The sequence below is a fragment of the Chelon labrosus genome, assembly GCF_963514085.1.
Source record: "Chelon labrosus genome assembly, chromosome: 10".
In the NCBI taxonomy this organism is placed as follows: Eukaryota; Metazoa; Chordata; class Actinopteri; order Mugiliformes; family Mugilidae; genus Chelon; species Chelon labrosus.
The window spans coordinates 10,831,298-10,848,290 of NC_140360.1; the positions used below are offsets into that span (position 1 = coordinate 10,831,298).

The 16,993-nt window shown below is 47.2% G+C and overlaps 1 protein-coding gene across 3 annotated transcripts in view; it reads right to left on the reverse strand.

The window, feature by feature from the left end:
• Positions 1-16,993, reverse strand: part of rerea (arginine-glutamic acid dipeptide (RE) repeats a) — a 122,541-nt gene that overhangs the window by 55,097 nt on the left and 50,451 nt on the right. For all 3 annotated transcript variants that reach the window (XM_084553099.1, XM_084553100.1, XM_084553098.1), the window contains exons 3-4: positions 14,107-14,617; positions 6,031-6,101 (exon numbers count right to left, since the gene is read on the reverse strand). In XM_084553099.1, coding sequence (XP_084409225.1) covers positions 6,031-6,101; positions 14,107-14,473 — 438 coding nt within the window. In that variant the 5' untranslated portion in view covers positions 14,474-14,617. The remainder of the gene's footprint in view (positions 1-6,030; positions 6,102-14,106; positions 14,618-16,993) is intronic.

The window sequence follows — 16,993 nt, forward strand, 5'->3', positions numbered from 1 at the left end:
AACTGACAATGAAAGGCCATTCAGTCTTTAGTAGCTGTTGTGCTGCGGTTCTATTGCTTTAAGGCGTCTACTCAATAGGGAACATTACAGGCAGAATGCTTCAATCAAACAGCTTGCAGCAGGCTCGCCTGGCCGGCCATGTCTATAGACGCCTAGATGCCCTTGTCAAAGCTGCTTCCTCACAGAGAGCACAGAGACAAGCAGACACTTAAGACTTAAGAGAATTGTGAAAGGCTGCACCTCCACATGTTCATGCCTGTGAAATGTACCAGCTCGCTTACAGCCGCCGAGTGGACTGTGGAATGAAAGGAAAAGCTGCGCGCACACACACACACACACACACACACACAAAATTGCCCCTAATGACTGTAGCGCCCCTCTCTCAAGAGATGGCAGCGGCTGCTGCTCTACTCGATAAATATTAACAAGAAGTGCGACTGATGGCGGTGCTCACTGATCCATAATTGCATTTCAAAATGTTCGATGGGGGAGGGGTGGAGGGTGGTCGCAAAGGGAGAAATGGGAAGATAAAAAGAGGAAACTCAGACTTTCGAGGCAGTGGCAAGAGACAAGCTGTCCAGTCAACCTCCCACCATCATCCTAACGCCTCAGCACCAACACAGGTGGAGCACTACAGTTTGACGTCCTCGCTTTCATTGACTCACCGCTGCATCACGGCGCGTTTGACACTGCAGCTCCACATAAAGGGAGAAATCTGGGGACGGATCAGGGGGAGGGCAGGGAACTTCATTACTAATGCCACCATGTACATTAAGTGGTATTCTTGCACGGAATATCTGAATATGCACAGGCGAGATAGCCGCGAGCTAATTAGCTAGCGGATCTCATTGTTAAGCTAATGCTCAGCGCTTTGGATTCCATTAGGGCTGCAGTCAGGGTCCGCGGAAAACCTAATAACTGCTCACGTTAAGCATGCGTATTTATGCACATATATTTGCATCTTTATCAAATGTTTTTAATTATGGGCTTTGAATAGGTGGCATTTTCCAAAGCAGCATGATAAGCACCAGCTAAAACCATCAGGAAACAGTTGTGAGAGATACAATTAACATTTGGTGTGTGTGTGTGTGAATCAGAGGTATACGCACGCTGTTTACATGACAAGTGTGATGTTTTATCAATCCAACACAACCGTACACACAGAAACCACACACGGACAGCGCATATGTCCCGATAACACATCAACAACTATGGATGTTATAAATAATATTTTTTTTGCATAGGACTTTAACTCTGAGTGTCTATTTAAAGCATTTAACTTCTCATAAACACGCAGCTAGATGCTTCCTGCAGGGAAAATTTATCTAGCACTAAAAATTAAGGCTCCATTTTGTGCATCATTAAAAAATAACAGCACATTGAGGGTCCTGGTTTTTCCGCTATATTCCTAGAAACAAACGTGTCACGCTGCGAAAGTGCTTAAAACTATAAATAGCAGTTTTCCTCATTAATGTTCAAGCTTTCTGCTAATTAAATGCTTTGGCTCTGTAATCGATTATTTCAGAAAATAAATGAAGGAACAAACACGAGGAATAATTCTGGTCGCAGGGACATATCGCGTCAAGCAGTTTCTAAATGAGCCTAAGTGTACATGTAATGATCTGTGAATGAAAACACAGATTTTGAAAGATAATTGAAAAATAGTTTTACTTCATTTGGGAAGTTTAAGATAAAACAGAGTAAATATGAGTAAAATAAAAATAACCCTCACTGATTAGCCATCCTGAGCTCATGCAAACAAACATGCACAAATGACGTGACTGTGGCTCAGTGGCGAATCTAATTCTTTTCCAGACACACCCTTTGTTTCGGCGCATCTCATCAATTACTCCAACACCCATCAGTTACCTCCTGTAATGCACACAGGCATGCGCATATTTCTTGTGTGCATATGCGACCTGACAGCGCTGGAAGCCTGAACAAACACTCCATCTGAGCGCGGTTTCACTGGACAAACATGTAGAACGTTAAGTGTAAAGCAGATCTGCTCGCACGCTTAATCTTGTTCTGGTTTTAACCTCACGCCGCTGCCAAATGAGGGGAACAAAATGACAACACATGACGTATACGGGTTTTATGACAAAGAAAATCCTCTATCCTTTTAAGCTGATCAGGCCTGCAACATATGAGCTGGACTCCTGGCAAGATAATTGCATTGTACGTGGCATCTAATTAAATGTCCATAAGCTGGAAGATCCAGGGGTGGAGATGTGTGTGTGTGTGTGTGTGGGTGTGTGTGTCGGCGTACTGGGCTCCTCAATCCCTTGTTCCCGGAGGGAGAAATGCTGCAATCACTCCATTAGCAAAAGAGGGAGGGAGACAGGGATGCTGGGAGGAAACAGGGAGAGAGAGATAGAGGGAAGGATGTGTGGAATGAAGGGAGGGAGGATGGAGCACGGCTGACTTGGCCAATAACAGCAAATGAGGTTAGATACAAGCAGAGAGGGAGGTAGGAGGGTCAATGAGCGTCGAGGACATGGACACAATGACTTGAACATGGGTTGGGAGGAGGGAGGGAGGTGAGTGACAGCAGATAAAGAGGAGCGGGGATGGGGGGGTGAAGTGTAGAAAACGGACAGATGAGAGAGTGAGAGAAATGGAGACAGAGGAGACAATCGAGGTAAGAAAAGCAGGATGGATTGGCGAAGTCAGGGTCAATGGGCAGATATTGCTGCGGACTGTTCGGCACTCAGTCGCTGTCAAACGGCTTATTGTTCTAGATTCACCCCTCACACTAACAGGCGACTCACGTAGGCCCGGGCGTGTGATTGTGTTACGAGTTGCATGATCAGAAAATGGCACACGCTTGCTCCCACGCACGGAACATGTGCTGTATCGCTCTCATCAAATATAGATTGTAAACACATTACAAGGTCGTGGCACTGGGTGTAAACTGAAACTAGCCCTTGTGAGAGAACACTCTGGAGGATTGCCGGATCGCTTAATTGACTAAACTAATCACATCAATTACAGGTTTAAAAAAATAAATTATACATTTAATCAATTTTTAAAAATTAAATTCACATTTCCCTTGTTTTGTTCTACTATGGATTTCTCTGTTTTTTAATCTCAGGCAGATTTTATTTTTCATTTTTAAAAAACTGATAAGGTTCACCAATGTTATTACAAAAATGCTCCTTATCTAGTAAATTAAATGTGAAGCACAGCAGAGAACTAATAACAGAGTGGTGCTTTTTAACGGTTTACGTCACACTTCCACTCACTTTAAAAAAAAAAAAAACACCTCTCACGGTTAAAATGGCCTCCTGCTGGTCATCTTTGTATCTGGGCAGACATTTTAGGAGAAAGGCAGGAGGCTGAAATCTATATGGCTGGATCAATATGTCACAGAGGTTGCACGGGGCACCGCAGCTGCTGCCACTGTTGAGTAAACAAGCTAGGGAAAAAGATTGTCCTCTAAGACTGGAATGACCCCCGGTAATGCTACAGAATGGATTGTGTCATTGCTGAATAACTGCGCCCTGCAGAATCAAACAAGTAAGAACCAAAATGCATGTAAGAAGGCTCAGAATCGTCCCAACATGGAGAGGGATATTAAGGAACAGATGAGCAGGCTTCAATCCTTGTTCTTCTCCTCGCAGGAGAGATTGATGGCCGCGTTCGGGATTTCTACGCGCCACTAATTGGATTCACAGGTCATTAGATAGAGTACACAAGTGAGACTGTAACAACCTAAAGACTGAGGAAGGAGATAGACGGGAAAAGGGGAGAATGGCGCGAAAGAGGAACAATATTGATGAGGCTGTTTGGTTCAGGAGCAATAAAAATTTCCTCCCCCCCCCGCGATCGATAATTTGCGCGGCTAGAAAAAGTGGGGGTCGGAGACAGGAGTCCTAGGAAATAAAGAAAGTGAGATGACGTGCAGTGACGCTCGGTTACATGAATCTCAAGTTGCCCGCTGTGTTTCTCCTTTTCAATATATCGTGGCAAGGGGAGGAAATTAGATTATGCTGACCATTATGTTCCACAAAAGAGCTGAACGAGAGAATGAACGTTTTTTTTTTTTTTTTTCCCTCCCAAACGCTTGAGTCAGTGGCCCAGTTTTGAGCGCAAGGGTGACGGGAGTAGATTCGAGGTTGGCGAGCGGGTAGATGGTAGTTTATACCAAACGTGTGCAATTACAACCCAAATCAGCTATCATCCTAAAAGAGGATTTTGACTACTAAATAGAGATTATGAGTTTGCGCTGTGGCGAGGGGAGCGGCGGGCTTTTGTGATGTGTAGCCCCGTGACAAAGTGAGCTCATTGAAAAACGCTGTACTAGTTTAGAGAGCCAGCGGGGCTTGTTGTTTTAACATAGGACGACAAGGGTACAGTCTGCTCAAACACATACAGGCATGCAGATGGCTGTTCATTAATTACAGATGGATTGGGGGAGGGAGTAACAGAGAGACAGTCACAGAGAAAGAGAGAGAGCGAATGAGAGAGAGAGAGGTCAGCTAATGTAGCCGGTATTCTCTCTCTCTCTCTCTTTTTCTCTCCCTGGACAATTACCTCTGTCTGCCCCGGCCCTCTCCTGGCACTCTTAATCAAGGTGCAGGTGCGTGGGTTTTCGTGCGAGCGTTTGTGCGCATGTGCAGGAGAAGGGGTTCCTGCCGTCCTCAGCACTCTCTAACAGCAATCCGATTAAAGCCCTGCTGCTGTGGGGCCTGGCTGCAAGACCTGGAGCTCACCTTAAAACCCCTGCTACACACAGCAACTGCCCTTTATTGCACAAACGTAAGCACACGCACAAGGGCGCGTGTGGGATCTTTCTAAAGGGGGTAACATGACTCAAACCTGCACCGACGTATATGCACATATCAAAAACTGGGTGTGTGCGTGCAGCCCCTTTGCTGATGGTAGCTTTTGGCTGACATTAGTTTGGCCCCGGGGCCTAGCCAACCCTCACCAAGCGTTCGGCAGTGCTCTGCCTCGACGACCGATCTGTTAAAAAAACAGGCGATACTCGCTCCGGGGGGCATAGCTGTGGCTTCATTTGGCAACACAGACCCATCGATCACATATTCCAGTGCCCATTAAGCGGCGGTCACACTGCTGCAAACCCAAACCATGACGTGTTCCACTTTTTTGTCCGTGGCAGTTGGAAACCATGCAAAGGACCAATTAAAAACAATCACATTCCTCAATAGCAACATTTGTCTGGGTGCACTGACCTCTGAGATGGAGCGAATCATTGTTATCGGTAGTGTAAAAACACCAGAGTTAGACAATAGCAGCTAGCAGAGGTTATACAATCGATTCTGATTTAAGATATTCAGCATAATCTGCATGTAGGCGTTAATGACTTGTAAAACCGTGCGGTCAATTACAATGTACCAAACCTAACTGAATCTCCCAGACAGTAATGTCGCATCCTTTTTCAGCTACACGAGCAAAGACAAATCTGTTGTGGGTGAACTCAAACACAACTTCCCCTTTAGCAAACACAGAGAATGCAGTGTGAGAAAATCAATTGTGTGTGTATGTGTGTGTGTGTGTGTGGCTGTGATACATTTTAAGTGTCCTGTTACTGAGAAAACAAGCGCCGCCTCGCCAAACTGGCCGAGCCTGATGAATCAGCCGTTCTCCGCAAAGCAAATTAAAAACTAATTTCTTTCTTTATTCAGCAAAAACAGGCAATCTGGCCACATGAGGTTGTTTAAAAAAAAAAAGGAAAGAAAAGTCAATTGAAAAGTGGTGACGGTCTCCTTAATTAAATCAATTAAGTGCTTCGACAAACATCTATATTTCCATTACGGGCATTATTACCTTGCCACTGGATTGCGAAGGTGGGTAATAATCGAGCCAGATCCTCAGAGGGAGTTTTTATTTGTCAACAGAACAAACCCCAGCATACAAAATGATCTTAAAATCCAAACTGCATCTCATTATGATCTCTATTAAACCTATCTCTTTCAGCGTGGGATCGTGTGTCGGATCTCGGGATAGAGCGAGGACACAGGTGCATGACAAGGAACAGACAGTAAGAAATGCAAATCTACTCACCAGCTTGAAATCCTGAATGCTACAAATGAAGTAGGGAGTGTTGGGCCGCCGACTCTCAATGTACACACAATCTGCAAGTGAGGAGAAAAAAAAAATAAACAGAAAAGGGGGGTTTTTAAAGATGATGTTCACACTTCTCAGAGCTTTCATGTTTTTAAGCAGGCAGTAATATATTATTTTGTGTGCTGTTACCTCTGCTGAAAAGACATTTTTCTCCTTGAGTCAAATTCAATTGGAATGCAAGTAATAGGATTAAGGACTTTTGGAGCGCTACAAGGTTGCCTTTCCAAAGCAAACATTACGCCCTAGGGGAATTATGTTATTGTTCCACTCCATTTATACACCAGTGAGCAATACTGGCTTTAACCTCATCCCACCCCACAGTCATCGCTATAACTTGTTCCTACAAAAATCACAACTATAACTGTATGTGTCTAGTTAGCTTCGGGTTAGCTTGAGTGAAACGAACAAAAAAAAAAAAAAAGGAATCCACCCTGTGTTATGTGATTTATTTATTTACTTTCTTTTTAATGCAGCTTAACTACAAAACCCTCACAAGCCGCTCTCTAACATCGTGTGCAATGAGGTGGCCCCCGGCCGGCTGTGCTGTCAAATTGAATGCGACTACTGGTATGGCCAGGTCGTGAACTCTCATCTCCTTAACAAAAACATTCACGCTGCAGAGGACAAAAAAAAAAAGAAAGAAAAAAGAATGCGCAGCCACTTCTGTGGAGAAGAAAAGAAGAAGGAGGGAGGAGGCGGGAGGACACGGCTAATGGTTACAGCTAAGCCAGGCACAGTGCCTACCAGACACAGCCAGGTGTTGGGGAGTTATTACGGAAAAAGAACTCCCGGCATTGATTTCACAAAAACCCACATTAACATAATAGTCACCTTTGCCTTGGAGCTCAAACGCAAAACCACACACACACAAAAAAAGGACTGCGATCAAGCTGAGCGTAAAAAGATTTTATTTTTGGTTTAAATAATATCTTGTAAAGCAGAGTTTTTACCTGCTCAACGGGCAGAGCAATGAAAAGCTACTAACTTAATTGACGGAAAAACAGATCACACACACACACGCTTACACACACTAGCGCCGACCTTCTATTCAGATGGAAGCAATCTAACGAGCTATTTGACTGCTCCCATGGCTGGTTTTTCCTACCATCTGTTGTAACCGAGTGCAGCAATTCAGCTACCATTAACACAGCCACGTTAAGGACAATATCTCGCAGCTCTGTGTGCTTTGAGTCCCAAAAAAAAAAAGAAAACAGAGCCACCACCATAGGTAAGATTTACACTGACAACACAAAGTGCCGGCGCTACCCTGCTGAGCTGTTCCCTGCAGAAGGTCTGAGCCGCACTTTCCCTAACAAAAGATGCGCGGCTACCTTTCCTCGCAGACTGACACGGCCGTCATCTGTTATTTATTTGTGTGTGTCAACAGAGTTATCGATCTGCCTGTGGTTTATCTTGCCGCGCGCAGAGGAAAAGAGGGGTGGCGGAGATATTAAATGGCTCTGACACCCAAGATACCATTTGTAGAGGGGCTGGTGTGTACAAGTGCGCCTCTGACATCATGGGCTTTGTTTTTTGAGAGGCTGTGTGTATGTGTGCGTAACCCCAGGGTGGGCTTGTTATCGGCTGTGGGCTGAATGAGCTGTTTTAAGGGGAAGGCGGAGGCAGGGGGAGAGGGGTGGGTTATCGCCCTCGGTGGCTCTGAGTGACGCATTGTATCGCCCTCTCACTACTGCCCTCTCCATGCTTTTACCCTTCTCTCTCTCTCTCTCTGTCCCCCTCCTCTACACCATCCCTGGAAGTCATTTACAAGATAACATGAATGAAAATATCCATCAGTGCTATTGTGTGATCTGTGAGCAACGCCGTGTGTGCGCTGAGAGAGACAGCGAGGAGCAGGGGAGAGGAGGAGGGAGCAGGACGGAGGGAGGAGGGAGTGGGGGGAGGGCAGAGAACAAAAGAGACTAATCTGAATGAGATGACATGTTTCGGAGGAGTCAAATCGGGGGGAATTAGGGTTTAGTGTCCCCTCACCTCGGCGGCACATTCATTTAGAGAGGCCAGATCTCCGTGTCTGCACCCCTGAGCACATCAACAGGCATTAAAGAACAGACGGGGAGGGTGAGAAAGATAGGAGGTGAGGTGGGACAGGGAAAAAAAAAAAAAAAAAAAACTAGAGACAGGGATCTAGTTTAATCATTCACAGACAGCAAGCGAGTCTATTCTTCGAACGTCTAAAGCACATTTCGAATTCATCCTGGGCACTAAAAGTCTACTACCTCAAGGGCATTTTCTCTGAAAGCGACTACGACGTGAATCTCGGCGAATGTGAAAGTTAAAGCCAAGTTAACGCTTCGCGCGCTGAGGAGGCAATTGAGCTGAGGGAGGCTGGGTGGGGTAAAGGAGAAGGAAAGGAGGGGGGTGTGTGGGGGTGGGGGGTGGGATTGAAACGGGCCACACGGTTCCTCCAGGGTCTGGCCTGGCTTGTTAAACATTCCTGCCATTTTGTGAATTTGGAAGTGGGTCTCCTCGCTCAAGTGGAGAAGTGGAAAGAGGAGGGACGAGAGGTTTAACTGTGGCGGGGGTCTATATGCGTGGGGGATGGGCCGTGTTTTTTTTTTTTTCTTTTTTAGGATGGAAGTGTGCGCCGTCTGGACGGACGGATGGATGGATGGATGTAGGCTTCGCTGTAGCATGGATGTTGTAGAGGAGTGCTCGCAAGTTTTCAGCAGCTGTAACCCTACTGCTGACCGCCACCCAGAGCTCAATACTTCGACAAAGGCAGATAATCATGAAGCTACCGGGTGTAGTTCCTCACACACGAGCACTTCACTGAAAGCTGATCCCGGCGGAGATCGTTTCTCCAATTACACTGTCACTGCTGCGTTCAAGCGGCTGAATATTCATTATTAACCTGACGACACGCACGCACAAATGCACGCATGTATTTTTATTTTTATTTTAGCTGTAGTTCGTTATTCAGCCTGCCATTCTCTTACGGCTGGCAAGCATGTCTAATCTAAAACACACCTAAGCTCAGCGAAAGTCCCGCTCTCTTTGTATCAGGCAAATAAGACGGCGTTTAATTTGCTGCAGCATTCCAGCGGAGGGGAGGTGGAGTTCTCGGAGAATATCTGCTCGGCTTTCTTTTTTTTTTTTTTACGAGCCGGTCACATCATTGTGAACACAGTCATGTATGCCAGTGTTTTGTAAACAGCGATGAAGGGGGGAAGGAGGGGGGGGGGGAGCATATTTTAGGATGCAAGACGGGCTTATTAAATCAAAAGGAGTGTTTGTTTAAGCCATGCTTGCAGGTGGCGAGCGTTAGCCGTGAGGCAGGACGCACCTGCGTTGTTAAAAGTGGTGCTCGGCTCGAAACGGGCAGGACACACACACACACACACACACACACACACACACACACACACACAGTAAAAGGAGTGTGTGGCTACAGCTAAGCTACAACCCCCCCTTCCCCTCCGCCCTCCTGAGTTTACTGATCCTAAAATTAAATAGCACAAGGAATGCAATAATGGAGGCTGAGGGGTGAGAGGGGACTGGAGGGCCAAGAAAAGAGGCAGACTGGTGTTACTACTGATTCACCACAGACTGCAGCAGCTCTGTGACTGAGACCAGCTGATGACCAAAGTTGCCTTGTGCCACTTCCTGCTGGGTTTGTCCCAGTGGGGCGGTATAACAGGCATTCAAGGCCTGAAGGACACTTGACTCTCATCCAACTTTCCTTCCTCTGTTGTCTTCCCTCCCCTCGTCTCTTCCATCAGCCCAACAAGTTTCCCTTCTCCTCACTGGAAAAGCAGTGGGAAATACCTGGCAAGCGATACCATCAGCTCTCTACAATAGGGCAGGCCTACAGCTGACTGAGCTCCTAGGGGAGAACAGAGGCTCTTTGACAACACCCCCCCGCCTCCACCCCTCTACTTTCCCTCTCGGCTAACCCACGCTTTCTCATTTAGCAGTCGGCAGGTGGTTGGATTTCACTAAAAAGCCCTTTTCCCAGAGTCTCTAGCGTAGGGAGAGATGGGAGAGGAGTGAGGGCCTTTTAAAAATAGATCTGATCCGTTAGCGACAGGCTACAGATTCACACTGCTATGTTACAATATGAAATGACTCCAAGGGGCTGGTCCCTTACGTTAGCTTGGCTAGAAGGAGCAAAGCGAGCTGCAGCTAGCATCTGCAGCACAGGGGAGGTGCTAGGCTAATGTGCTAAGCTAAGGTTGTCCTGGACCTAGAATAATCCATCCAACGTTTACTGAGCTACATTATAATGGCTTCTCAATAAGACTCAAACTGAAAACAGTGACACTTTAGACAAGAAATAGCATAATATGAGAAGTCCTTTAGATTTATACAACTAACATTTCCCCTTGAGAAGATGCTGAATGAAGTTAAGGTATTTTTTTTAAACCCCAACTCACTGAATTTCTATCAGCACAATGTCTTAGAGTGTGATTTATGGGAATAGCTGCAAAGGAGCGGCCAGCTAAGCCCCCACAGTTGTTGTCCTTGTAAGACAGCCTGAGTGAAATTATATTTACACTTTAACAGCACTGTTAAAAATTTATAACTGAAGCTACTAAGAAATTGCATTTTAATGCGGATGTGCCGCATCTGGTCGATACACAATGTGGTTAATAAATGCCAGCCGCTGTGCCGATACAGATATTGTGCATCGTTAGCAATAATGATGATATGATTATATACTAGGTGACAGAAACTACAGCTGACGTTAGTTTGAGGAAGAAAAACAGGAGCCCTTTTAAACATAAAGAACATGACAGGTCTGTACGGCTGCCAACAGTTGGTCCAAAGTTTGAAGAAAGGAGGAGGGCTGGTTATCCAGCTCTGTGTGTGTGTGTCAGACATACTCCTGCTGCACAGCTTGCTATGTATGCACATGACACATACAGTGACACACTCACACAAACACACACACAAACGCTCCCTCCAGGGTTCTGCGGCGGCTGCAGCAAGAAGCGCCAGCTGTCCACATCAACAACTCCCTCAACGCTCATACACACAAGGTGTTTTTTCTCTGTCTGGTCTGCAATCTTTCCGTATTATAAACTGCACTGACTAAACACATCTATCACTTTCTGTAAAGAAATTACGAAAATTATTGAAGTGTTATCATCTGTGAGTTGATGTGGCAGCCGTGCACTGGCGTACACTGAAGTGGAAGGGCAGGAGAAGGAGGAAGAGGAGGAGGAGGAGGAGGTGGAGGAGGAGGGAGGGGTTGTATGGCAGGTGGTTTCCATTAGCGCTCTCCATTTTAAACCGACCAGTCAGCCAGCCAGTCAGTCAGTTAGGAAGGAAGGAGACATGCTATGGCAGTCAGCCACCTGCAGCGACAAGGAGAGTCCTGCTGCAGTGGAGAGAAGGGATGAGCTCTGTGTGTATTAGACTGAGCTTATGTGCGTCGCTGTGTTGGTGTGCTGGAGTGTGCTTGTCAGAGATAGGGACTGTGTTCAAAGTATGCCTTCTATATGTGTTACTGTAGGCTGTAATGCACTTGTGAGTGTGCACAAATGTTGGCTATCAGCATACCGTGTATATGCGTGTGCGCTGACAAGTTTTTGCTACGCGTGTCTCGACGCTTCTGGGGTGTCTCCTATTGATCCCTCGTGGCAGTGTGTATAATCTCTAGAGAGAGGATCTATAATATCGGGTGGGGGTGGGGGAGTGTAGAGGACAGGCTCTGGAGGTGTCTGGCCAGGCCCGGGGAAGTGGTGAGAGCTCAGCCACAGGGCACTGATCGATCTAGCATGTCTGCTTGGACTGCATTGGGCCGTTCACCGCAGCAGCAGACCATACAAATGGCCTGGGATGCAGTCTTCCAGCCATCACCACACACACACACACACACATACACATACACTCCTCCATTCCTTTTTAAAAAGCAGCAAAGCAAGAGTTAGCTGCAGGCCCACCTACTGGCCGACTGCACTTTCCCTTCTGCCCTTCCCCATCCAATCGATGTGCACTAAGCCGCCTGAACCCATCTTCAAGGGATAGAAAGGCTAAGCAGAGAGATTGGAGGGTGGGAGTGTGGAGACGGTGTCAGTACTAGCTTACCTGTTATTTCTTACGAGATGACATGGGCTTGTATGTTTCTAAAGCTCCCTGAGACAAAAGCAATCAAAACAGTATTTTGTTTCTCAGTTTCTGCACAGGTCTCCATCACAGCCTTCCTCTGCCCGTGTCTGGGGCGTCGCAAATCCCTCAGTGAGGGTGGTCACTTTTACATATTGTGTGTCACTAGATGGCTATAAAGGGATTTAACATTTAGTAAAGCATAATCCCTTGCAGGCTTTGTGCCTGCCTAAGCTGCACACATCAAATCTGATTGCAAGAAGGCTGCTACCAGTGACCAGGCGGGAGGAAAACAAGCACACACACACACATGGAGCTTATCATCTGAACAATAAGCAGAGGAGACAGCAGGAAGTCAGTTGCTGAGGTGGAGGATCTTCCATGTTGACAATAGGAGGTAAATTACAAACGAGTGTACCGATGCTGGGGCTGTTGCTACCCAATCGTAGCTCATCCCTAATCTAAACCACTCTAACAGCTCCAGACTGCATGATGAGAGCAGGTTGTGACATTCAGGCCACTCTAGACCTGTCAAGACTAATTGAAGGAGAAGACGGGAAACATAAATATCCCCCCGTCAACCAGACACTGGATGTGCTGCTCGCTCGGATGTGGAAATATAAATATTCGGTGGGGCTAATCCACTGAGACGGCCGACTTTGTTTATATGCCTTTTGAATGTTTCATTGATGTAACTGACTGCTTCCGCTTTTTAAAAAACCCCCCCTCTGCACTGCTCTACCCCCAGCCCTCTACCCCGCATGGCTGACTATGAGACACAGCACCGGTGCTCTCTCTATTAAACATGAAATGCCAAGTAAAAAAAGGCTTCGATAGAGTCCGTTGCAGAGCATTAGAGGCAGAAATAGAGTGAGCAGCCACGAGGCTTGGGTTCAGCGACTGCTTGCTTGAGGACCTCCACTGATACTAGTGCAGAGATAATTCAGCTGACTAGATTACACAGCTAGACTTAGAGTGTTGGGGGGGGTGAAAATACAAAAAGAGCATGACAGAGGATCAGTGTGGATATTGGTTTAGTAGAAGATAACCCAACACACTGGCTGTAATATCCTATGTCTTTCCATTAAATATGCGAGCAATGTCGGGCAGCCCCCCCCCCCCCCCACGCCGCGCGCTACTTGACCTTTTGCTAGCGCCTAGATAAATGACGACACGGCAGCGATGATTTAGTTGCAAAGCGGATAGCAGTGAGCAGCAGGAGAGAGAGCAGACTACACACACACACATGACTAGCTAGCCTGGCTTCCTCGCGATAGTGAGTGTTGACATTCCCGCCTCTTACACAACCAATTTATAAACAGTAGGTGAAAGAGAGGCCATGTTTACAGCTGAGGGAAAGGTTGGTTCTCTTCTTATCCTCATTCATCTGACATAATCAAAACACAGCTAGAGAAAAAAAAAAAAAAGAAGCTCTGCAGGAAGTTAGAGTACCTTTTGGCCTCAGAGGAGACGGCATATTTTCAGCGAGTCAGACGGATGATGTTAGGGATGAAATCATTATCGTGCCTGTCGTCACTATCACATCATCTAGTGAAGCACCACTTTGCTTTATTGACTTTGCTCAAGACAAAGCTCGGAGAGGGTCAACTTGGAATTGATTGTATGATGCATCGGCCTCTAGCCTGAGGGAGTTGCTCTGCTGTAAGGGAGTAGCTACTTTGTAGAATCTGCAATCTCTCAGACGCTTATTGCAACAGACATGATGGTTTCGTGAAGAACACAGGAATCAATCATTGACCAGCTAAAGGGTTTTTCTTAATTCCTAATACAAGCTTATTGAGGACAAAGTGGGATACATTAATGAGTCCATGTAATGTTAAGAAGGTGGGCTCATGATCAGTAACCTGGGAAGTCTATAAATGGAGACTGACTGTTTGTTACACATCTGCTCACTCAGACAGATTAGCAGTGACTCGGACTTACCTCCGGGTCTGTAAACAACATCGTCTTCTGTAATGAAGGACGTGATTTCTCCGTTCTCCGTGCGCTCGTAGCGTGACTTCTTCTTAGGCATCTTCTTTTTGCCCTTCTTGCCGGCCTCCTCGGCCGTGCCGCTGCCTCCGCCCGTGCTGCCATTGTCGTTGTCCTCGTCCTCGCTGTGCTCGCTCTCTGCATAGTTCTTGGCGCCGCCCTCGAGCGTGCAGCTGCGCCGGGGCCTGGAGCTCTCGCTTTCGCGGTCGCCCCTGTCGCCGTCCTGCCGGCGGGACTTACCAGCCTCCCTTTTGTCCCTGTCCCTGTCTCTGTCCCTGTCCCGCTCTTTCTCCCTTTCCTTCTCTTTATCGGCCGTCATGATCCGCCACGTGCCTTCCTCAGTCCTCTCACGGCTGGGCCTCCGTGAAAGGTAGACTGTGAGCCTGGGCTTCAGTCTTCTGAATTTACCAGTCAAATCCAGGGAAAATTTGGCCACACCAACAACCCCAGTGTTTCAGAAGAGCTGTGGAGAAAAGAAGAGGGGAAGATTAGCATAAGCCTGAGTCAATAACCATTATCTTTACAATATAGAAGCTACATTCTCTACAAAAAAAGGGGTTTGTTTTGAACTGGAGATCTTTTGTGGGTGAGAAGTACAAGATTATTTCCTGGAGATGAGGCAGCTGTGCAGACTCTCCTCACCATCACAGTAATTGTTGGCACTCCCCTCACAACCATGTATACTCTGGAGAGCTCTGTGCAGCTTTATCAAAGAACAGAACCTTCTAGCTTCCTGCTTCAGAGAGGTTCGCAAACACAGTTATTAAAGGGTAAAAGAGAAAAGTAGGAAGACAAGGGCTGCGTGTACAGTTTTTGTAACACAATGAGCCAAAGGGAAGTCATAAGTGAATTTGGTAGTGCCGTGCAGAGGAAGAGGCTCGCAGCCAATAGAATTCCTCGGAGATAATGTGTCATGGGTTTTTTTTTTTTCAGCACAATTCACTGTTTGTAAGGCCATGGGAAAGATGTAGCATAAAGCTCGATGACAGAGTTAACAGGCTGGCTTCTCTGCAGACCATTTGTGATGACACCAGCCTCAATTCTGCTCATCTGTGAGACTGTGTGTGTGTGTGCTGTGGCTTACTGGTCTGCACCCCTCCCCAGCCCTCTGCACTGGCTGACAGTCACCACTGTGTTAATGTGAAGTGACAGCTCTGGAGGGAGGAATATAGCAATCCACTGGGTGCGGAAGGGGGAGAGGGAGGAGGCAGAGTCAGTCACTTGCCATGCCTAGTCCGCTGCCACTTTCAGCTATCTTTGCCCTGCTATCCACTTTCCTCGTGCCATTATGAAATCCTCCATAAACAGCAAAGTGGGCAAAGCTGAAGCAGCACGCGGCCTGCACTACACTGCCCCTACGAGCAGCGCCTACAAAGGAGGCTACTCATTTACTGCCAGTGTTTGGCCCCTCCGCCCCCGCCGCAACAAATTAGCCAGAAATAGTTATTACAGCTCCCAGAGGGATCAGACCAGGCAATCAGCACCAGCGTTACCATGGTCGTGATAGCTGGGTGGAAGAGGGAGAGCGAAAAACGAGGGAGGGATAGAGACCGAGCCAGGTACGGCAAAAAACCAGAGAGTGGAAATTATACAGCATATCTGGACGTGCGTTCGTTGAGACAGCGAGGAGGAATGTGCGGTGAAAAATAGAAGGGAAGGTGGAATAAAGGCTTTTGACACCCACACACACACACACACAATGAACGGCACTCCTCAGCAGCGGGTGCTGTCATCTCGTGAGCAGACACCAACTGACAGGGCAGCTGCTCTTGTCGTCGGCTTCAACACAAACACCGGGCCTGATTAAACTGCAGCCTCGTCACAGCCCCATTAATCACCTAATGATGAGTTACCACGGCGACCACTGGGCTGCCGGCGCACCGACGCGCGTGCGGGAGCACGTTTGGTGCGCACGGAGGACGCGAGGGATCAGGGGAGCTCTGACGGGCGGGCGTGTGCGCGCAAGGACACACGCCGATACATACCTAAGTTGGTGTGCCAAAATACACAGTGCACCCCACCCTCGCCCCCTTCTCCTGCTGTGTCCATATCCAGCAGCATGTCTCGAAGGCGCGAGGTACATGAAAACATTCATGAAGGTACCATTTGATAGCACAGCACTAATCCTGAGGGCTGCCAGAATCTGTGTATGAGCTAAGCACCTCTTCTTTGCTCTAATCAGTAACATAAGCCTCTTCCACTGAAACACCAACAAGAACTCTAAACTGTTTCAAATGGAGGGCTGACCCACTCCCCTTTGATGTTGGGGGGGGGCAGTTATAAGCCCCCGTGAGTATCTTTACAATCTATGTGCTGTTAAGTTTGCATCTGGAGACACTTTGCACGACCGCCTCGCTCCAAATCCTGCGTCTCCTGTTACCTTCCCGACGCTAACGTAACTGTGTTTTACAAAAAAAAAATTACAGATTCGCTCGTGTTTGCCTTCGTTGAGACTCTTACTCATCCAACAACAATGGGTTCAGTCGTCTGCGGTTAATTAGTAGCTCACCGGTAGCGCGGTTTGATGCCGATAGTTCAAGCTGATCAAATGGTGTGTCGGTTTTGAAGTAGTAACAAGCGTGGCAATGAAGTCATGATGTACTGGTGGCATAGAGGGAAGAGAAAGAGACAGAGAGAGAGCGGGAGAAAGCGAGGAACATGGCTCTCCACCCACTACCCGGGAAACAAAGTGCTCAGTAGAAAGCAGAGCTGGCTGCCTGGCCGATGAATAACGCCGTGAGGGGGCAGGTGAGGCTTGGAGCTATTACACATCAATCACTGGGCCAGGACCCTTTGAAAGATACCAGCTGTCTTAATGGAAAACAGAAGGAGGGGGCAG